General features: G+C 35.7%; 1 protein-coding gene across 7 annotated transcripts in view; it reads right to left on the bottom strand.

The window, feature by feature from the left end:
• RALGAPA1 (Ral GTPase activating protein catalytic subunit alpha 1) overlaps positions 1–24,976 on the bottom strand; it is a 270,749-nt gene that overhangs the window by 104,603 nt on the left and 141,170 nt on the right. For all 7 annotated transcript variants that reach the window (XM_055097476.2, XM_034937441.3, XM_034937450.3 and 4 more), the window contains 5 exons: positions 21,288–21,413; positions 15,762–15,820; positions 12,442–12,550; positions 10,999–11,109; positions 8,443–8,511 (listed from right to left, as the gene is read on the bottom strand). In XM_055097476.2, coding sequence (XP_054953451.1) covers positions 8,443–8,511; positions 10,999–11,109; positions 12,442–12,550; positions 15,762–15,820; positions 21,288–21,413 — 474 coding nt within the window. The remainder of the gene's footprint in view (positions 1–8,442; positions 8,512–10,998; positions 11,110–12,441; positions 12,551–15,761; positions 15,821–21,287; positions 21,414–24,976) is intronic.

The following is a 24,976-nucleotide window of genomic DNA, read 5'->3' on the forward strand; positions in this document are numbered from 1 at the left end:
CCCTAGAACTTAAAGTATAATAATAATAATAAAATAAATAAAATAAAATGGGTTTATCCAAAAGACAGGCAATAAATGCTGGCGAGGATGTGGAGAAAAGGGAACCCTCATACACTGTTGGTGGGAATTTATGTTAGTACAGCCACTATGGAGAACAGTTTCGAGGTGCCTCAAAAAACTAACAAAGATAACTACTATATGATCCAGTAATCCTACTGCTAGGTATATACCCAAATGAAAGGAAATCAGCATATCTAAGAGATACCTACATTCCCATGTTTACTGCAGTATTATTTACAATAGCCAAAATTTGGGACCAACCTAAGTGTCCATCAACAGATGAATGGATAAAGAAAAGTGGTACATATATGCAAGGGAGTACTATTCAGCCATAAAAAAGAATGAGATCCTGTCATTTGCAACAAGATAGATGGAACTGGAAGTCATTATGTTAAGTGAAATAAGCCAGGCACAGAAAGACAAACATTGCATGCTCTCACTTATCTGTGGGAGATAAAAATGAAAACAACTGAACTCATGGAGACAGAGAATAGAATGATGCTTACCAGAGACTGGGAAGGGCAGTGGGGAGTATGGGGTAAGTGGGGATGGTTAATGGGTTCTAAAAAATAGAAAGAATGAATAAAATATAATATTTGCTAGCAAAACAGAGTGACTATAGTAAAAAATAACTGAATTGTACATTTAAAAATAACTAAAAACATATAATTGGATTATTTTGTAACACACAGAAAGGATAAGTGCTTGAGGGGAAGGATACCCCATTTATCCTGACATATTATGCACTGTATGTCTCTGTCAAAATATCCCATGCACTCCATAAATATATACACCTACTATGTACCCAGAACAATTTTAAATAAATAAAAAGATGGGGAAGATCTCTATGAACTTACGTATTAAGGATTTCCAAGATACACTGTCAAGTGAAAAATCCAAAGCAAAGACTATCTAGGCTATGTGTAACAAACAAGGAATAAAAGACGATATACATGCATCTGTTCATTTGTGAAAAAACAGTCATAGGATGGATGAACCATAGACTAAAAAAATTAAAACAACAGAGATGGGACAAAGACCCTAAAACTGCATACAAACAGAAAAAAGTGACCTGAACTGAATTTCAAGCTAATTATATAACCATACTGAAGTGGGAAAGGGGGAATACGAAGTAACCCAAATAACTTATGAACACATTTTTCAAACAATAATCTCTCTTGGTAAAGACAAGCACTCTTAACTATAAAGAGGCATAAGTTAATAATTTAAAAAAATAGAACAGCACAAAGAAGTAAACATATCCAGATAAATAATCAATATGGAAACCAGATTTTTCATTGCTGGAGCAGGGAGTTACAAATAAGGAAAATGGGGAAGGATGGACTGAATCTCGTGGTGTTGGATTAGACGTGGAGGTGTCAGACTGGGGCCTGTTGGTGGGGGAAGGTGAGGGAGAGCATCAGGACAAACAGCTAATGCATGTGGTGACGGGTTGACAGGTGCAGCAAAACACCATGGCACATGTCTACCGATGTAACAAACCTGCACATTCTGCACATGTATCCTGGAACTTAAAGTAAAATAAAATAAAATAAGAACTGGAGGTGTCAGTGTGAACTCAAGGTTTTTAATACTTATAATTAGATACCATCTTATTCTGTCTGTGCTGGCATTACAAATACTTTACACTGGGTGGCTTACACAAGAGAAATTTATTCCTCACAGTTCTGAAAGTGAGAAAGTTGAAGATCAAGGTGGCAGCCAATTCAGTATATGTGAGGGTCCTCTTTCTGGCTTGTTAGATGACCACCTTCTAGTGTATCTTCACACGGTGGGTATTAGTTCATCTCTCTTCTTATAAGGGCACTAATCCCATTGATGAGGGCTTCATCCTCACGACCTAATTACCTCTCAAAGGCCCCACCTCCAAATCCCATGACACTGGGCATTAGGATTTCCATATATGAACTTCGGGAGAGACACAAACATTCAGTCTATAGCAGATATAGAGATGGGTGTGTGTGTGTGTGTGTGTGTGTGTGTGTATGTTATGTATTTCCTAGCTGTATCTGCCAAAGAGGACTTAAGAAACGATACCCCAGGCCAGGTGCAACGGCTCACGCCTGTAATCCCAGCACTTTGGGAGGCTGAGACAGGCAGATCACGAGGTCAGGAGATCGAGACCATCCTGGCTAACACGGTGAAACCCCGTCTCTACTAAAAATACAAAAAAATTAGCCAGGCGTGGTGGCGGGCGCCTGTAGTCCCAGCTACTCGGGAGGCTGAGGCAGGAGAATGGCGTGAACCCGGGAGGCGGAGCTTGCAGTGAGCCGAGATCGCGCCGGGGCACTCCAGCCTGGGTGACAGAGCGAGACTCCATCTCCAAAAAAAAAAAAAAAAAAAGATATCCCAATAGCAATGTGCATGCCTAGTTCTTAGATACTGATTTCTAAACACCATTTGCCACTTAACGGAAGCAGGGTTTCTTGGAGAAATGGGTTATTTCAGGGCTGGTACAGGGAAAGCACAAAGTGAGTCTGGAAAATTGTGTGCTGACAGAAATTAAAAGCATGCCCCCAAAATAATGGGGATTTATGAAAAAGAAGCCACTTTGAAGGGGCTCCCACTGGCTAAGTATGAGACATTTTGAGCACCAAAATAAATAATAGTTAAGGATTACAAATCATTGCATAAAATCAGAATCATGAGCCCACATTGAAATAAGATGAATAAGAAAGAAAGGAAAGCTCTTCCTTATAAGTAGAAAGCTAACTAATGAATGTAGAAAAAATGATGAATTAGGAAATCATCATTTGGCAGCTACTGTAGCAATGATTGTTTCTGGTAAGAGTCATTAATGATTAGCAAAACCAGTTAGTGGAAATTTAAGGAGCCAAATATTTATATAGTATAGTCTCAAAGTATTGTCTTACAAATACTAATTCATTGAAAAGGATTAAACAGTAGCTTTACAGTGGAAACACCTGGCAGACACAACCTTAATCATTTGACTGAAGTTAGCACCAATCAGAAATGAAACAAACTGACATCTGTGACACCTGATATAATGTATTAAGAGGTGCACAAAATCTTCTGAGGTATTCCTGCCAAATACGCCTAATTTAAATCCAATAATAACAAACCTAATCATGATGAAACACAAAGCCAAAATGCAGGACATTTTATACAGTAACTAGACTATATTCTTTAAAATGTCAAGGTCAAGAAATATAGAAAGATTAAGAACCTCTTCCATACTATAGAAGGCTAAAGGGACATTATGACTGCATGTAAGGCATAATTTGGGAATTTCTTTTGCCCTACAGGACGTTAGTGAGACAACTAGTGAAATATCTATAGATTAGATAATACAAATGTATCACTAATACTAATGCTAATTTCCTCATGTTGATAACTATTTTGTGGTTATATAAGAGAATTGCTTGATTTTAGGAAAAACACAATAAAGTAGTCAGCAGTATACACATTTATTTCTCTATTTCATACTACATACAAAGGGATAAAGCAAATGTGGTGAACCAATATAAAGAATTCTTTGTACTACCCTTTCAATGTTTCTATAAACTTGAAATTATGTTAAAAGAAAACAATTCCACCATAAAACTCAAATGGAAGCTCTCAATTGATGTTTCTAACTAAAAACAGTATGGACTTTGGCATCTATCTGTCAATCACAGATTCCAGTCTTGGCTCTGATATTTAGTAACAATTTTGTGACCTTGGGCAACTTAACCTTTCTAAGGCTCAATTCTCTATGAAGAATAGGGATTAAAAAATATTTATCAAGACTATAAAGTTGTTTTAATGTTGAAATAATGCATATAAAGTACACACTGCTGGCATGTGATTTTTTTAAAAAAATCACTATATAAATGTTCTTTTTGCTTTATTTTTATTGAATTTATCTTTTAAAACCCGTTAGCCCAAGCCCATATTCACCAATGACAATGAGCCGTTTGAGAAGTCTAAAAACTCCTGGCCCATATACAGTTTATTCAAGTTCTTAAACATTTGAGGTTAAGGAGCAGCAATCTGAATATCATACATGAGAAATGCCTCCCTATACTGGTGGCTTGCATGAGATTAAGAGTTCCTAGAGAAATAATAACATAATTAAAATGATTCAATATATCTATTTGTCCATATGTAGTGTGCCAGCTTCTAATAAAAGATAATAAAAACCCAATTCAAAAAAATTAGAAGATACTGGAATGCAACATAGTGGAGAAGAACCAGTGGATTTAGGTAATATTCTGATGTTCATCACACAGAGAGGAATGTAATTATAAAGAGGTTTAAGGGCAGGTGTGGTGGCTCACGCCTGTAATCCCAGCACTTTGGGAGGTCCAGGCAGGTGGATTACCTGAGGTCAGGAATTTGAGACCAGCCTGGCCAATATGGTGAAACCCCATCTCCACTAAAAATACAAAAATTAGCATAGTGGTGTGTGCTTGTAGCCCCAGCTACTAGGGAGGCTGAGGCAGGAGAATTGCTTGAACCTGGGAGGCGGAGGTTGCAGTGAGCTGAGATCACGCCACTGCACTCCAGCCTGGGTGACACAGCGAGACTCCGTCTCTAAATAAATAAATAAGATGTTTAAGATAAAGCATATTTGAGGCTGGGTGGGAAGGCTCACGCCTGTAAACCCAGCACTTTGGGAGGTTGGGCGGGTGGATCACCAGGTCAGGAGTTCAAGACTAGCCTGGCCCATACGGTGAAACCCCCATCTCTACTGAAAAAAACAAAAAAACAAAAAACAAAAAAAAAACTAGCAAGGTGTGGTGGCATGTGTCTGTAGTTCCAGCTACTTGGGAGGCTGAGGCAGAAGAATCACTTGAACCCAGGAGACGGAGGTTGCAATGAGCCGAGATTGTGCCACCACACGCCAGCCTGGGCAATAGAGGGAGACTCTTGTCTCAAAAAAAAGAAAAAAAAAATTAGTTGGGCATGGTGGCGCACGCCTGTAATCCCAGCTACTCAGGAGGCTGAGGCAGGAGAATCACTTGAACCTAGGAGGTGGAGATTGCAGTGAGCCGAGACTGCACCACAGTATTCCAGCTTGGGCAACAGAGCAAGACTCCATCTCAAAAAAAAAAAAAAAAAAAAGAAGAGTGAATGATAGGCTGGGCACAGTGACTCACATCTGTAATCCCAGCACTTAGGGAGGCCAAGGCGGGCGGTTCACTTCAGCTCAAGCTCCTGAGCTGAAGTGACCAGCTCCTGACCAGCCTAGGCAACATAGCAAAACCCCATCTCTACTAAAAATACAATAATTAGCTGGGCATGGTGGCGTACGCCTGTGGTCCCATTTTGGGGGCTGAGGTGGGAGGATCACTTGAGTGTGGGAGGTGGAGGTTGCAGTGAGTCTAGATTGCGCCACTGTACTCCAGCCTGGGTGACAGAGCGAGACCCTGTCTCAAAAAAAAACAGTGAATAAAGTCTGAGATCAAAAAAGCATTTTCGGGATGATTTGATTGTCTTCTATGTGATTACTCTCTCCTAGACCTGGTGTTCTTCCTACCTTTCCTACTAGTCCTTTCAGTCACTTTTACTGAATCATCTTCTCTGCCTTCTCCTTAACTGTTATTCTTTAATGTGCTATACTTTGCTGACTCATCTTACTCTACTATATCGCCTTAAGTGATTTCATATATTCTCACAATGTTAATACTACTCATGTACTGACAATGCCAATAATTTTATTTCCAGCATCTAATTTTCTAATCAGCTATATAATTGCTTTGCTGGTGGTCTCCATCTGGATATTACTTTTTATATGCAACAAACTGAGAACTGAAACTCACTGCTCCAACAAAGCTGCTCTTTCCTGCATTCCTCACCTTGGCTGTGGGTTCTACTTTGTGAGTATCTATTCTCTATTCCTTTAGCCTTAGCTCAGAACGTCATCAATTCTTATAAAGATGATTTTAATAATAATCACCATATTTTGACTTTTAAGTCAACTTTCACATTTTCTCAAGTGATTTTTCACAAATCTGGTCATATTTTATCCTACATAAAAACCTTTCAAAAAAGTCACTTTCACAGAAGTACCACATTCATAGTGTGGCATCCAAGACCCTTTATAATCTGGCCCCTTCCTATCTTAGAAACTTCATTTTCCCAACTCTTAACTGTCCACTTCACATTCTAAAATATAGAACTGCCTAGTTGTTTCTCCAAAACAAACCATACTATTTTATAGTCCCCAGATTTACACATGCTATTCATACCACTTGGAATAATTTTCTGATTCTACTGTTTGTCTCTATTTATGTCTCTATTTAACTTTAAAAGAATTTTTCCTAAATATGCCTTTCCCCAATAATTACTTCTTTCTCTATTCTACCTTGTATCTTATACATTTTTCTACTTTTTATACTATTTATTATATTGTGTTGCCTCATTTGTGTCTCTAATTTTTAAATTCCATGAGAACAGGGAGTATCATGTTTACCTCTGTTTAGTGCCTAGCAGAACGCCACACTCATATTTTATGATAAATAAATGTTTAATAAATTTAGTGGGCAAGAAAACAAAAACTTAGAAGTATAGCTTTTTCATATTAACAGCTAGACTTCTGGAAGACAAAGATGATATAGAAAAAGATGAACAAGTAGTTATCCAGAAATTATTCATAAACTGGATTTGGAATTCTACACCATAGCCTGCGACACTAAACCGAAGGATTCTTGGCTAAAAATGGAGGCCGGATGAGGTAGCTCACGCCTGTAATCCCAGCACTTTGGGAGGCCGAGGCAGGTGGATCACTTGGGGCCAGGAGTTTGAGACCGGCCTGGCCAAGATGATGAGACCCCCCCGCCCCCGACACATCTCTACTAAAAATACAAAATTAGCCAGGCATGGTGGTGTACACCTGAAATCCCAGTTACTTGAATGGCTGAAGCACAAGAACCGCTTGAACCTGGGAGGCAGAGGTTGCAGTGAGCCGAGACTGTGCCACAGTACTCCAGCTTGGGTGACAGAGTGAGATGACTCCGCCTCAAAAAAATTTAAAAAATTTAAAATAAAAAAAATAAAAATGTAGTATATGTCTCTTTTAAAGATGAAGATGATGATGATAAAGTATTTATCAAGAGCTAAACAATCTGTTCAAATGGTGTTTAAACTGAATATGAAGGGAAAGAATAAAAAGTTTTGAGGTAAACACATGAAATCAGTAAGAAATGATAATGGCAGACAGTAGGAAAAGAAAAAAGTATGAAAGCCTCATGTATGCCACACAAGAAAATAACTGGGAATAGGTCCAGAAACATAACTATAGCTTCAGATTTCTGTAAATTAATAAGAACATAAGCAGTAAATAAAACATACTTGAGATTTCAAAACAATATGGTTAAGGGGAGACCTGGAGAATAGAACTCAAGATTGAGATATGACAAGGGAAGAGATGAGAATAATTCTCAGAGGAAACTAATAGAATCTAGAGCAGCCTTGTCTAACAGAACTTTGTGCAATGATGAAAATGGTCTATATTTGCCCATATGGCTATTGAGCACTCGATATTTGCAAACGAGGAATTACATTTTTCATGTGAACTTTAAACTAAATTTAGTGTCAACTGAAAGCAATACACAGTTAGTAGCTACCATAGTGAGCAGCACCGACCTAGAGTCTCTACAACATTTATATATAATGTCAGGCATATAATTAAAAAATAGACATAATAAGAGGAAAATGAAACTCATAGTCAAAAGAAAAAAACTCAATAGAAACGGAGTTAGTGATGACCCAGATACTGGATTTAGTAGTCAAGGACTCTATTTTAATTATTATAAATATGTTAAAGTATCTATAAGAGAAGATGTATATAATTGATGAAGAAATGCAGAATTTCAGATAAGATATGGAAACTTAAAAACAAAACAAAAAGTAACTCTAGAACTGGTAAATACAATATCTGAAAAAATTAAAGAACCCTCATAATGAATTTACTGAGGTAAATGTCACCTAGTAGAATGTTTTCACAGACAGAGGAGATGTCTTCTTTTAAATGACATATCTCTATATATTTTATCTTTACTTTCTATCTATACAAAAACAAGTGGCTGCCTTTAGAGGTGATTAACTCCTCAGAATTAACAATCTTCAGGCATAGGTAAGAACACAATTTGGCAGAATGTTATGAAATAGAGGTGGACAGAATGTCCTCTAAGGTTCCTTACAATCTTGAGACTCAAAGATTTTATCAAATGGCAATGAAATGTGAACCAAAATATAATTTAGTTATACTTAAATAACAGAAAGGCATTTCACACTATAGCAGATTCTGAACAAGGATAAATTTTTACCATGTAAATATACATACCTTTAAAGTTTTGAAATACAAATATTTTACTAAATAACCACATACTAATCATCAAACAAAATTTAAATTACCCTCTTGTCCATTTCATAAGATGAAGCCTCTGTACTTGGTAAAAGATGGGTGATGGTAGCTATTAGGATCTGTAAGCAAAAAAATTTTTTTTAAAAGGAGCTCTATATATGTCAAATTAATGGTACATCCTAAAACTTGATTGTTAAATGCTGAAGTGATACAAAACCTACTACTGCAAATTTATTCTAAACACATTAACACTGTTATTTCAAAGTAATGTTTAATAGGCAAGCTTTTCAAGTATAGTTAACTATCAATTATTTATAATCCTCATGTACAGAACCAAAATTATACATATTCTGTCAACCATAAATGGATTTCTTCCCAATTCAAGGGGGTAAATCAATATGTACAAACACACAGAAAATATATGTTCATTATAGAAAAATTAAAAGATACAGATAAGAAAAAGACTAATAAAAACCATCATAGGCTGGGCACGGTGGCTCAAACCCATTTTGGGAGCTTGGGCGACAGAGACCCTGTCTCAAAACAACAAAAAACCACGGTAATCCTATCACCTGAAGAAATCTACTCTATTGCCTTTCCAGGCCTTTTGTTTATATATATATACACACACACATATAAGGCTTTTTTAAAAAATGTGACTTTTTATTTATTTATTTTTTTGAGATGGAGTCTCACTCAGCCACCCAGGTTGGAGTGCAGTGGAGCGATCTCGGCTCTGGGTTCAAGTGATTCTCTTGCCTCAGCCTCCTGAGTAGCTGGGATTACAGGTGTGGGCCACCACGCCCAGCTAATTTTTGTATTTTTAGTAGAGACGGGGTTTCACCATGTTGGCCAGGCTGGTCTCGAACTCCTAACCTCAGGTGATCCGCCCACCTCAGCCTCCCAAAGTGCTGGGATTACAGGCATGAGCCACCGTGCCCAGCCAAATGTGGCTTTTTAAATTAACATATATTATACACTGAATATTATTTGAATAAATATAAAGTACACAATACAAAGTAAATGAAAAAGACATTATTTTAAAAAAGGCAAAATCTTCGTATACAGTGTTATCATTTACCCTGGAAATCATTTAGTCTTATTTAATTTTTTTATGTGCATGTTAAAAATGTATAGGTATATATTTATTGTATTTTTATTTTAGCTGTATTGTATGCTATTACGTTTTTAGAAATTATTGCCTCAATGTAGTAAGTAGAAAAATTCCTCTAAATATACTTTATACAGAAAAAGGCTTTACTCACTAGTGCGATACTTACTACATTTAGTGCCGTAATAGAGTCTGGTAAGATGACTGAGTGGGAAAAGCATGAACTATGGAATCTTACAGACCTGGGTCTGAGTCCTGTTCTCTTGGCTTATGACTCTTATGTAGTTATTAAATCCTCAGTTCTCTCATCTTAAATAAGGAGGGGAGATTGGGGACAGGGAAGGGAATAATCTATCTCAAAAAACTTCTAAGAATTATATGAGATATCATATGAAAAGGTGACTGGTACATAGTAGGTGTTTAATAAATATTAGTTCCCATCTGTCCTAAAAATGTTATAAAGATAGGAAGATAAGAATGATAAATTCTGGTAGGGAGAGCAGATAGCGATTTTTATTTTTTGAGGAGATGGTATTTAAGCCAATCACTGAAAGATGAGGGCACTAGAGGAGAGAAGCAAAGCATTTCAGCTAGGAGGAAGAAAGCCAGGGGTATGTTTAAGTGATGACAAGCAGACTCAGTTGCCTGAACAACATGGCATTTCAAAGGAATCTGTACATGATTCTTAAAAAACCAGTTGGGTTCTCCTGTGAAGGCCCTGAATTCACAGCTAAAGAATTTGGGCTTTATTTTATAGCCAAAGGAAAATCATAGATTTTTTTTTTTGGGGGGGGTACGTGATATGGTAAGAGCCATGTAAATGTGAATGATGACTTTAAGAGCAAGACCACACAAACCAGGAGAAGGCAACAGCAATATCTCAAGAAAGAAATAATGAAGGACTGAAATACGTCAGGTGTTGCAGGAAGCACAGGAGACACCGAATTAGAATGAACAAAAATTCACAAATGACTGGCTAAAGAGAAAAGAAAAAAAATAATGACCTGATTGTGGTAACTGGATGGTATGTTTTCCCTACTTAAGAGGGAATAAAGCAACATACATGTTTATAAAGACGATGACATAAGTTTACACATAGCATTTAATTTTCACTACAACTAATAAATTGTTTTTTGTTTAACTGTTTGTTGAGCCAGGGTCTTGCTATGTTACCTAGGCTGGTCTCTAAGTCCTGGCCTCAATCGATCCTTCCAACTTAGTCTCCCAAAGTGCCTGGATTACAGGCATAAGCCACCAGGCTGGCCTAATAAATTGTTTCTAGTGCTTTTACTTTGTCCAAAACCAGGAATACAATCTTCTAACATAAAAGACAAGGGAACTATCATGAACTTTGATACCACAAAAAAGCATGATGGGTAGCCATTATTTAGCTATGCAAAAAAATTTTAAAACTATTAAATAATTTTACAATTCAAAGTATCCAAATCTAAAAAAATTTAACAAGGTCATAATAAATAAACGAGAAATTACTTACTTGAATAATTTTCAAGGGAGAATCAGGCTGGTAAATCTGAAGTCTAGGTACATAATGAACCAGCATGTGAAGCATGTTACAAGCTACGTGGGCTACTGTTTTATTAGTAAACTGCAATAATAAAAAAAAAGTTTTAAAAATTTTCATGATGAACTTTTCATCAATGTATTATCTGCTGAAAATTTTTACATTTCATACATTTGTAGGATTATAAATCCTACATTTATAGGTGATTAAGATAAATCTCTAGCTGAAAAATAAAAAAAATCACAACACATTCCAAAGACACATACAACTTTAATTTTCCTTTGTAATGTTTGACTGTCCTCATTAAAGTTTTGTTGCATTTTCTCTTATGTGGATTTATGCAGTGGCCTCTAAACCACTATTCTTTTTATCAATCTTTGCCCTGTTCCAATCAACTATTCACCACACTTCCAAATTAATCTTCTATAGCACTGTTATGATCCTGACATTATGCTTAAAACTCAGAGGACTCCCCAATGGCATAAAGACAAACTTTTTATGCTTCTCTACGTCCACATTTCACCCACACTTCAAACCCCAATGTGTCTCCTCTTTTCCAGTCTTCTCTGATAACTAAGTCAAAATGATTTCTGTTTCTTCCGAACTGAATCAGCAGTTTATATTATACACGCAGTTTATATTATATACCCATTTAGTACTCTCAGGTTTTTATGTTTTATTATTCTCATTTTAATCTTTTTCAGCTATTATTAATATCTTGAAGCTAGTATTTACAATTTTTTCCTATTGTTATCCCTCACTGTCTAGCAATGTGCCTCATAGTAAATATTTAGAAATATCTGTCATGTAACTATTATTTAAAAATATTTATTAGCTACTTTGTATGTTTAGAGTCTTTATACAGGTGCTGTGGGTTTTACAAGTCTTAAAACAACAATAATATCATGCATCCTTTCATAAACAAAAAGTACTCATTTATTCATTCAGACTCTCCAAATAATTACATTATTACTACTGAAAAAATCTTCTCTGTCTACAAAGAAGGCACATAACTTGAAAAGATAAAGCAAAAAAACTGAACAGCTCAAGAATTCAGGGAGTGGTAATAAAGATCAAAGAACAGTAAGTTACAAAAATACTAGTTAAAAAAAAAAAACAGAAAAACCCTATATATGTCTTAAATGGTGGGTTTCCTTTTTTAGATGTCTACCATATATAGTTTAGGGACAAAGCTAAAATACATAAAAAGTTGAGATAAAAATGGGTCACCATAAAGATACCCTAAATTCAAGAAACAGAACAATTTTTAAGGAACGAGTCAGGATCAAGAAAATAATAGAATAATAAAGTAATGAAAACATTTACTAAATGTTACACAAGATACCATTAATAGTTGGAGAAAAAAATATGCATTCTCTCCTATCTTAATATATTTCACTAAACAGTTTTCTTTACCTTTAAGGAAACACAAATCACATTCAGAGCTTCCTTAATTTGAGGATGATGAGACTCATGGACTAGTTCTTCACAAATCCAAATACCTAAACTACAAAGTGCTACACATCTGCAAAAAAGGCAAACAACAACGGTTACATAAAATGAAACCACCACCACAAACATGACCCACAATCAACTGACACAGAATGAACATGCACTATTTTAAATGAATTAATGAATTTGTTACTCTATACATTAACTGGTAACCAAAGAAGAGAAAGTATGAAGAAAGCAGAATCCCAAAACTTCTGAGCCTAATTTTCTATTATTATTTACTAAGAAGACTACAGGCTGGGATACCACACAACATGTTTTTTAAAAATCCATGTTAGTCTGTTAGACTGACATTGCTATCAAGCTTCCTAAACAAAATGTAACCTGCTTTCAAAATGGAAAGTGTAATTTTATTGACTGATAACAGCAAAATGAACTTAAGTAAAAACATGAAGCTGATGGAATATGTTAAATATTTTTCTATCTTTTAAATTTAACACACCTAGCTACAAATTGTTTTAAAACAAATTGAGAACATAAAATTTATGTAACTTATTTTAAAATCCAACAGAAACAGAACTTGTAGAATTTTTATCCTGTTCCCCAATGTATTGCAAAGCTTCATTTCCGTAGCAATATAATTTCAGCTGGGTGTCAGCTTGAAGAGAGTTATTTTATGATTAGAATCAGTAAGGATTCTATTAGTGTGTTCAAGTTTAAGCTTCTGATAAAATGTATAATGGTTCTAAGTATCAAAACAGTCACCTTCTTCTAGTATCCTGTTATATATGCCATGTCCCGATACTGATATTCTTAATTTTAGTGGAATGCTAAACTTCAGAAAAATTCAATGCAGATTCTTCTTCCTTAACACAGCAGATCAGAAGGTCTTAAGTCTCTTCTTTCAGTCTAGAGTGTTAAGGCTACCAAACTGTTTACTATGAAAATTACCTGAAAGTCTTCTAGATGAAGTCTACTACTTTATTTTTTCCCTATTGTTCACCCATAAATCCTAGGTAATATTTGTAGCACTAAATAACCAAGCTTCGGGTTTAGCTATGGAAACATCTATAATCCTAAAGCAACAATAAACTGTCAAGTGAAGCAAAGCTCTCCGTGGATGCAGCTAACTAAAGGCAGAGACTTAGAACACAAATGTTGAACAATTTTTATTGTAGCAAGAGGAGATAAGAAAGGATATATATATTTTTTTCTTGCATGTAGAGTTTCCTACACCCCCCCTCCACAAGATGTCAAAATAATCTAGATTATTCCCAGCATATAGCTCAACTCTCTGCTCCTGTGCAGACTGGGGGTATTAAGTTTCTTTTTTCTTTTTCTTTTTCTTTTTTTTTTTTTTGAGACAGAGTCTCACTCTGTCTTGCCCAGGCTGGAGTGCAGTGGCGCGATCTCGGCTTACTGCAACCTCCACCTCCCCGGTTCAAGCAATTCTCCTGCCTCAGCCTCCTGAGTAGCTGGGACTACAGGGGCACGCTACCACACCTGGCTAATTTTTTGTATTTTTAGTAGAGACGGGGTTTCACCATGTTGGCCAGGCTGGTCTCGAACTCCTGACCTCAGGTGATCCACTCTCCTCGGCCTCCCAAAGTGCTGGGATTCCAGGCATGAGCCACCACACCTGGCCTGGGAGTATGTTTCTAAAAAAACATATACTAAAAAGGTATAGAAAAACAAGTTGAGACAATGCTTATATTCAACTTCTGGGGTTTTTCCATATTCTCCATAACACAAGCTGTTGTGTTAATGATTTCCAGGTCTACCTCTAGACAGCTACGTTTTAGGCTTCCACATTCTTCCACTTGAGAAGCAACATATATATATATATATATTTTTTTTTTTTGGTAAAAAAAAAGCAAAAGATCTACAGTCTTAAGCACTAAGGTCAAATTTGGTATTGCCACTTATTAATTGTGCATCTAAAAAGCCTCTGAAGACAAACTGCCAGGGTTCTGTCATATCTAGATGACAGGGCAGATTACTGAAATTCCCTGGGTTCTAGTTTTCTTTTCTATTAAAAGGTGGATGAAAATTATACCTGTCTCATAGAGGTATCACAAAATTCAATGAGATAATAAATATAAGGCACTTAGAACAGTGCCTAGCAAGCACATACAAAGGGCTTTAAAAATGTTAGCTAGCTTGCCTACATCCCCCGTCCCACCAGCTATGCATTATCAGAGACTTACTGTTAACTTTCTAAGCATCAGTATCTGGCTAGCAAAACTGGAAGAAGAGGGTGATTCTATTAAACTCTCAAAATCGTGATGAGAATTAAATGAAACAATATTATACGAAAATCCTTGTAAACTTAATTGGGATTAGCGTAAAAGAACAATTTTCTCAAATATATTTGTTTTTAGTTAGCTTGGCTATTGAGAAAAATATATAATTAAATTTTTTAAAACTGGAGCTATGTCTTAATTTAAACAAATGGTTCACTGTAAATTATTTTCATTTGCTGGAAAAAGATTTAAATTAGAATAAGAATCCAAATAGTCAAAGCCATGATCTGTAACTTTTGAACTTTGGGTCAAAAAATGTGTAGATGATTGGAAAACAGGAGCTTTGCAGAGACGTAGATCTGAGGAGTAGTAGCACAGACCAATATTGTAGCAAATGACGTACTATTAGAATTAGCATCAAGAATATAAAATATGACTTAATGTTATTTTGGGGAAGAGAAGAAACATGGTGTGCTACTAGCAACCTGCTAATTAAAATCTCAATCTTTTTTTGGAAAGGTTTTGTAAAACAGAGAAAATGTCAGCTTTTATTTCTTAAGACATTTAGAAAAAAATCTAAAACATATTCTATTTTTAAAAATCTTGATCAAATATTTATAAATATTAAAATATACTATTTTCTTAGATATATTACTTTCTATAATAAAATATTTTAATTCAATTTAACAAAAATTCATTGGGTACCTGCTACTGCATTTCAAGGTACTGCATAAAAGACATTGACAAATATAACTGAACAATAAACAAAATGTACTTAAATAAAATAAAATTAAAACAAATCATTTTAGAGATAAAGAGTGAAGTTACTGAAAAAGGTGACTAGGATTCTGTTTATGAAGAAAGGTTAGTATTTAAATCATGAAAAAAAGTAAGAATACTTAATCATTCAAGTAACTTAAAATTGTAATTCAGAATGGCTTTTATGTATCTAAAACAATCTGGGCTGCTATAAAAATTCAGTCAACTTCTAAAATTCCAAACACAAAATAGTTATACTCAGTCTAAGAATATCCGACCTACCGTGCAGGACCAGAGGGCTCATCTCTTGCCGAGCTTAATACAGTTTTGATTATAAGTTCCTAAAATAAGGGGGAAATAGTTAACGGCAATGACTGAGATTTCACTCATTCATTCTACAAATATTTATTAAGTGGTTATTAAAGCAGTCTTTGTTCTCATGTACGTACTTTCAATAAAGAGACCAATATTATTTATAAAAGTAGCTAAATAAATAAAAGTTACTGAAATTTATAGCCAAAAGCATATGTTCAAAAAATAACATTTCTTCCTGATTAGAAGAGTGATAAAGGCAGATAATTAAAGTAGAATTAATAGCTCATAGGTATGAAGATTTTTAAGATTTTGAGAAATATCATTAAAAGTCAGAACCAGATGGCTTCACCAGTGAATTCTACAAAATATTTCAAATAAAGAATTTGAGAAGAATCTTTCTCAAACATTTCCAAAATATTGAAGATGAGTGAATACTTCAAAACTCATTTTAAGAGGCCAGCACTACCCTGACATCAAAGTCAGACAAAGGCATTACCAGAAAAAGAAATTAATTACAGGCCAATATCCTTGATGAATATAGATGCAAAAATCCTCAATAAAATACTAACAAACCAAATTCATCAGCACATTAAAAAGGTCACATGCCATAATTAAGTAGGATTTATCACTGTGATGCAAGGATGGTTCAACATATACAAAGCAATAAAACTAATACATCATATTAACAGAACAAAGGATAAAAATCTTAATAGGTGAAGAAAAAGCACTTAAGTAGAATACATAGCTCAAAGGTATGAATATCCTTTCATAATAAAATATAAAAATTTTTTGCATGAAAAATACGACATCCTTTCATGATAAAAACTCAACAAATGAGGTTGTAACTCAACAAATGAAGTTGTATCGAAACATAACAAGCCCACAGATAACATCATAATCAACAGCGAAAAGCTGAGGTTTTACTTTAAGATTAGGAACAAGATAAAGATGCTCACTCTCGCCACTTCTATTCAACATAGTATTGGAAGTCCTAGCCAGAGCAATTAGGCAGAAAAAAGAAAAGGCATCCATTCTTTCTTTTACAACTGTCTCTGTCTACTGATGACATAATCTAATATATAAAAAACCCTACAGACTCCACCAAAAAACTGTTAGAACTAATAAAGTCACTAGAGTAGCAGGAAACAAAACATACAAAAATCAGTTGTGTTTCTATATACTAACAGTGAACTATCTGAAAAAGAAATTAAGAAAATAATCCGATTTAACAATAGCATCGAAAACATCAAAATACTTAGGAATACGTATAACAAAAGAGGTAAAAGACCTGTACGCGGAAAACTATAAAACACTGAGGAAAGAAACAGAAAAAGACAGAAATAAATAGAAACATATCTGTGTCCACAGATTACAGAATTATTAAAACGTCCATATAATCCAAAGCAATCCTACTTCTGGGTATACATATCCAAAGGAAATGAAATTAGCATGTCAAAGAGATAAGTGTACTCCTATGTTCATTGCAGAATTATTTACAATAGCCAAGACATGGAAAAAACCTAAGTGTCCCTTGAAGGACTAATGGATAAAGAAAATGTGACACACCCACACACGTACATGAATACACATACAATAGAATACCACTCAGCCTTTAAAAAGAAGGAAATCTTGTCATTTGTGACAATATGAATCAACCTGGAGGGCATGATGCTATGTGAAATATGTGAGGCACAGAAAGACAAATACTGCATGTTCTCACCTACATGTGGAATATAAAAAGTTGAAGTCTTGGAAGCAGAGAGTAGAACGGTAGTTAGCAGGGGCTAGGGAGTGGGTGAAACAGGAAAACAAGTAAAGGGTACAAAGTTTCAAATAGGCAGGATGACTAAATTCTGGAGACTTAATGTACAGCATGGTGACTACAATTAACAGTGATTACAGGTACTGGTACTGTACACTTGAAACCTGCTAAGACAGTAGATCTTGGTTTCTCTTACTCCCTCTCACCAAAAAAAGGTAGCCATGTGAGGTGATGGATATGTTATTTGGCTTGATCTTTACCACACTGTATACGTGTTATCAAGACATCATATTGTACACCTTAAATATGTGAAATTTTTGTCAATTTTACCTCAATAAAGCTAAGGGAGAATATTCATCCTTAATAATTTGTAAAATATGACAATGAATTTTGAGACAAGTTAAAATATTAGTTAAAATTATGTAAATGAATAAAATATTCAAAGGGGAGAAAACGAAGAACAAATACAAGGGTAAAATATTGAAGTGGATGTATGTTTAGCAAACAGAGAAAAGAAAATTAGTCTATTAAGGAGTCAGAATACTTAGGCAAGAAGTAAATCAAGATAGATTTGTGCAATAAAAGATAAAGAGACATTCAGAAAAGGACAGAAACATCAACAGGGTCAAATATTATAATGGCTCAGGAGAACAAGAATGCCATTAGATTTGATGATTAAGAATTTTGTTCATTGGTTTAAAAAACCATTCATACATTCATTCAATAAGCATTTGTCAGTCATACAATGTAAGTTCCTTAAGTCATATACAATGTAAGTCATATACAATGTAAGTTCCCTAAGAGGATCAACCTTCAACTTTGTAAACTCAGCACCTAGTCCAATTGATAGGAATTTGAGCTTTCTATGTAATATAGTCTGTCTTAAGGGCTGGAGACAAGAAGTTAGCTAAGACACTGTACTTATCCTTAAGAAGTTTACAGTCCAGGGAGAGAGATAGATTTGTAAACAAACAATTAAAATACAGGATCATGTAATATAAAATATGCAGGCAAATCCATAAAGACAGAACATAAATCTGAGTTACCAAGAGTTTGGGGTAGGGAGATGTATACGAGCGTTTCTTTGGTGATGACGAAAATGTTCTAATATTGACTGTGATGATGGTTGCACAATTCTGTGACTATACTAAACATTATTAAATGAGTGAACTGTAAAAACAAAAAAATCAAACAAGGTGATATGTACAAAGTTCTGTGTGAGCAAACAGCTCATCTGAGAAGTCATAAAAGACTTCACAAAGGGGTCTTAGATAAACAGGATTTTGAAAGACAAAGTCAGGAATTATATTCTATGTGTTTGGGGTGATAAAGAGAGGCAAGAAGAGGAGAGTAGAATTATACATACATGACACTTTAGTAGGAGAAAATAGTTTTTCCAAAGCATAGAACCAAGAAACACTATGGTAAGTTCCATGTGGCTGTAGTTTATAGAGTATATGGAATCTGGTTTTGGTGAAAATGTAAAAATCGAATGATAACCATGGTGTGTAACTTCCCCTTTAAATCTTCATTTTCTGACTAAGAACAGTGATTACTTTTTGCTTTCTTCATTATTATTAGAATTGGCCCTAATTTTGGAGATTTGTTTTTCATACAAAAAAATTTATCTTACTTTGGAGATTTGTTGTTGTTTTTAATCACTTCTGCCATTACTGCCTACACAAGGGCCAACAGAGAACAAGGCCACTCTGAAATGCAGATGCGGATAGTATATAGTAGGCGAGGCTAACCCCTAACTCACTCAAAACTGCATTAATAAATTAAAACTACAACTCATCCTTGGCCTTCAAAATCTCCTGAATAAAAGAAACCATAGCTGCTGATGTGCTGATGTACCTTCAGAACAGTAAAAAACAAAACAAAACAAAAAAAGCCATAGCTATTACATCTTTGAAGGGCAAAGGTCAATTTATATAGTTTTTTGTGTGTCACTGGAAATTTGCATTGATTTTATATGTAAGTCAAGTTCACTTGTTTAACAAATGATTTCCTTTTTTGGGGGGAGGGGGTGGGACAAGGTCTTGCTCTGTTACGCAGGCTGGAGTGCGGTGGCACAACCATGGCATAAGTGCTCTTCCCACTTCAGCCTCCCAATAGCTGGGACCACAGGTGTGTGCATTCATGCCCAGCTAATTTTTTATTTTTTGTAGAGACAAGGTCTCCCTATGTTTCCCAGGCTGGTCTTGAACTCCTGGACTCAAGCAATTCTCCCACCTTGGCTAGGATTAAAGGCATGAGCCACCATACCTGGCCTAAAAATTGATTTCTGAGTATATACCAGGTATCAAACAGTATGTTAGGGTACGATGATATAGCAAAAAGACCTTGTGGTATATATATATCTAAAGTAGAAGTCAGACATTGAACACGTAATTACAAGTATAATAAACGTAACAAAGAGATATATGGATGCTATAGAAAGTGTATGCAACATTCCTAACATAAATTGGACTTTTTAAAACTTGAGAAAAAGCAAGTTTAAAAAAAACAAAAACAAAAAAAAACACATCTGCTTAGCCCCTGAGGAGCTATGTCTCCTCTCTCTCAACACTTCTAATTCTAGGGACCAATTCAGGTCACATACAAAGACCATCTGGCAATTACTGTGACAAGCACAACTTCTCAGGACTGTTAAACCCTTGGGAATTTTTTTTTTTTTTTTTTTTTTTTTTTTTTTTTGAGACGGAGTCTCGCTCTGTTACCCAGGATGGAGTGCAGTGGCGCAATCTCGGCTCACTGCAAGCTCCACCTCCTGGGTTCACGCCATTCTCCTGCCTCAGCCTCCCGAGTAGCTGGGACTACACGCGCCCGCCACCATGCCCGGCTAATTTTTTTTGTATTTTTAGTAGAGATAGGGTTTCGCCGTGTTAGCCAGGATGGTCTCAATCTCCTGACCTCGTGATCTGCCCGCCTCGGCCTCCCAAAGTGCTGGGATTACAGGTGTGAGCCACTGCGCCCAGCTGGGAATTTATAATACATAGGCATTCAGTTAAGTAAGGACAGGTCTCAGTAAGACACAGGTCTTAACTTATTGATGGAATTATTTATCAACAGGCACCTTGCTGGGCTCAGAGCACTGACTGCTTTTCAGAAAACATTTTGAAGACTTATAAACAACAAGGGTCATCTGGTATGTCTTCTCCTAACTGGACACAATTATCTTTTTTTTTAAGGATTAATATCTGTGGTAAGTTCCACTGGCAACTGTATAGTCACATTTATTTTGCACCATCTACTGTTCAAGCCCCTAAATGCCTCAGGTACATGGGATCTCCATCCCAACTCCATAGTTTCCTAGAGCAGTACAGAGTTTTCCATTACTATGTTTGACTCATCACACTGAGAAACTGGGAGAAGGAGAGAGTCTAATATGCAGGTTTACTTTACCATCTTAATCTCAGAAGCTTTACATTAGTAGCATAGTATCTGGCTCATGGGGTATTTCAATAAATGTTCAGTAAGTGAATGAATCCTAACAGGTAGACATGTGAGTAGGTTCAATAACAAGAAAAAGGTTCTAAAGCAGTTTTAAACACAAAAAAGGATATGCTCCAAATGAACATTCAAGCCTTTGTGTCTGGAGGATATGGCTAATGTTCTTTAACAATTGTGTGGATTTCAAAAAGAAAAGAAAGAATACAAATTTTATTGCATATACTTTATGATTATAAAATCATTTAAGTGCTAAAAATTAGCATCTCATTTCTTACCTTAACATCTGTAAACTGAGACACAGCAACATCAGGAATGTTGGGATGAAGAGAAGGCAGTTCACAGTATAAGTTGGGAAAGCAAACCAAAGATCCCAGAAGAACTTGTGCTTCTACTCTTGGTGCCTATGTATCACATTTTTAAAAAGTTTAAAAATATATTGGTGTTATGAAATTATCAGAAAAGTTGCTTTGTTATCCAACTACATTAGACAGGGAAGTGATACATAAAACAAAATTTAAAAAGGAAAGGGAAAACACAAAAAGATTTAAGTTTCCATTTATACTTTCCACATAAACTACTGTTATTGTTAATAAATGCAATAAACAAGTATCAGAGCTTTCCTCAAATCAGCCACAGTTAATAAGACTGTAAAAACAAATATACCTTATCTACAAGCATCAATTCACCCTAATAAGTAAAAATATAAATAATTTTAAAGGTAACTCACACATTGTGACATATTGTTCTAATAAGCTGATGACTTAATTTCACTAGATTATATTTATTACCAAGGATGAATAAAGAAGAAAAAGCATTAACTATATGAAAGAGGAACCAATCTAGATGGCTTTTATGATATTATGCACATAAGAAAAGCATTGCCTATACCACTTACTAGAAGCAACATTAGAATTTGTCTGGACTGCCGATGAAGGTAACTTTTCATCTTTTTTCCTTAGCTGTATTTAGCCATTTCTGAAGTATCAACACTGAACATTTCTTTTTTCTCTTCTGCCTTCTTACATGCCCACCAAACATCAACATCTTCCTACTAATATATTGTTTTATTTACTAAAACATCTGCAAATTGATTTATATGTTTAATAATACCTAACAAAAATGCTAAGCACAAATCTATTAGAAATATAATACTTCTATTCACATAAATTAAGAACCAATCTCCAAGAGGATTTCCACATCTGAATAAATACTGTAATAGAGGCAATGGTGTAATACTCTATTATATGATTTTCAACAAAACAACTCATTTCCAGATTTAAAAACAATGTGGATTTAAAGATACAAGGCAGCAGTATAAAAGGGCAGGGTGAACTCATAGCTACCGTTCCAATTTAAAATAAAAATTATTGTATAAAAATGAAACTGATCTTAAAAATCAGTATTTAATGAAAGAGATTAGCTGAGAGTTTTTCTGTATAGGTAGATGAGGTAACTGGGAATATTCAGGTATGTGCACATAATGGGAGCAGACCTGGAATGTGATAATTAAGAAAGGCAAAACCAAATCAATTATTCTATTTTCTGCTTAAGGAGGTGGGGGGCAGACGGCATTAACAGAAGGGAGATGATATGAATGAAATCTAAAATAAGAATACAAAGAGCAAGAATTGGACTAGGTGTTTCCTCCTTTTTTTTTTTTTCTTGAGAAGGAGTTTCACTCTGTCGTGCAGGCTGGAGTACAGTGGCACGATCTCAGCTCACTGCAACCTCCACCTCCTAGGTTCAAACGATCCTCCCATCTCTCCCATCTCAGACTCCTGAGTAGCTGGGATTACAGGTGCGTGCCACCACTACCAGAAAAAATTTTAAAGACTTATAAACAACAAGGGTCATCTGGCATGTCTGCTCCTAACTGGACACAATTATCCTTTTTTTTTAAGGATTAATATCTGTGGTAGGTTCCACTGGCAACTGTATAGTCACATTTATTCTGCACCATCTACTGTTCAAGCCCCTTAATGCCTCAGGTACATGGGATCTCTATCCCAACTTCATAGTTAATTTTTGTATTCGTAGTAGAGATGGAGTTTCACCATGTTGGCCAGGCTGGTCTCAAACTCCTGACCTCAAGTGATCTGCCTGTGTCAGTCTCCCAAAGTGTTGGGATTACAGGTGTGAGCCACCACGCCCAGCCTGGACTGGGTATTTCCAACACCATCGGAGGAAATGACTTGTTTTAACCTTATTGTGGAGATATGTTAGGCTTGATTCTTGCAATGATTTGGTTTCCTATGCAGCCTTTCTCAACAGGTATCCCTCATATGAACCAGAGAATGCAAAAAATGACTATATTCTACATTTTCTCAAGGATGTTACATAATGCATAGTATTAGATACATAAAGGAGAAATTAATTAATCATTTCAAATGGATTAGTTACATAAAATAGATGCCTTATGATATTAGGGCTTAATTCTCTTACAGAATCTTGAAAAAAGCTGCAGGAAATGTGCTGACTAGTCATCTGGAATACCCCATTGAACAGTAATAGTTTTCACAGTAAATTAATAAAAAACGACATTGGTTTATATATTGGCATCTTCTGAATTCTATCAACTTTTGCTAGTATTCAAGAGATTTATAGTCTACGTACTCTGATTATACTATAACCCTGTGACTTGTTTACCATCTCTAGTTTGTCTTCCATTAATTTACTCCCAGATTAATACTTATTTAATGATCTCAAAGGATGGATTCAATCATCTCTCTAACTACTTTAAAAAAACTTAACTGTGGCCAGGCGCGGTGGCTCATGCCGGTAATTCCAGCACTTTGGGAGGCTGAGGCGAGCGGATCACGAGATCAACAGATCGAGACCATCCTGGCCAACATGGTAAAACCCCAACTCTAGTAAAAATACAAAAATTAACTGGGCATGGTGGCGCACCTGCAGTCCCAGCTACTCGGGAGGCTGAGGCAGGAGAATCGCTTGAACCCGGGAGGCGGAAGTTACAGTGAGCTGAGATCGTGCCACTGCACTCCAGTCTAGCGACAGAGTGAGACTCCATCTCAAACAACAACAACAACAACAAAACTTAACTGTTTATCTAATATAGCATTATAATCTGATTCCTGGCATTCAAGGCCTTTCCAAAACGTAGTCTAAAGCAGTGCTTCTCAATCTTTAATGATTTTGCCACTTACTTGTGATCTAGTTAAAATGCAGATTCTGATTCAGTAAGTAGGTCCGGGATGGGGTCTGAGATTCTGCATTACTAATAAGCACCCAGATCATGCCAAATGTTTCTGGTGTGCAGATCACACTTTGGGTAGCAAAGATCTAAAGTACCTTTCTAAGGGGACCTTCACACACTGTTGGTGGGAATGTAAATTAGTATAGCTGCTATGGAGAACAGTAAGGAGGTTCCTCGAAAAATCAAAAATAGAACTTCCATATGATCCAGCAATTCCACAATTGGATATACATACAAAGGAAAGGAAATCAAGATATCAAAAAGATACCTGCACTCTTGTGTTTACCACACACTATTCACAACAGCCAAGACATGGACTCAACCTACATGCCCATCAACAAATGAATGGATAAAGAAAATGTGGTACTTATACACAATGAAACATTAGCCATGAAAAAGAATAAAATCCTGTCATCTGCAGCAACATGGGTAGAACTGGAGAACATTATGTTAACTGAAATAAGCCAAGCACAGAAAGACAAATGCCACATGTTCTCTTTCATATGTGGGAGCTAAAGTGGATTTCATGAAGATAAGAGAATAGATTGGTGGTTACCAGAGGCCCGGAAGCAGGGAAAGGAGGAAAGAAGGGGGAAAAAATAATACAAATGTATTTAAAATGTAAGGCTGGGCATGGTGGCTCACGCCTGTAATCCTAGGACTTTGGGAGGCTGAGGTGGGCAGATCACCTAAGGTCAGGAGTTCAAGACCAGCCTGGCCAAAATGGTGAAACCTCGTCTCTACCAAAAA

The sequence above is a fragment of the Pan paniscus genome, chromosome 15, assembly GCF_029289425.2.
Source record: "Pan paniscus chromosome 15, NHGRI_mPanPan1-v2.0_pri, whole genome shotgun sequence".
NCBI classification, from domain to species: domain Eukaryota; kingdom Metazoa; phylum Chordata; class Mammalia; order Primates; family Hominidae; genus Pan; species Pan paniscus.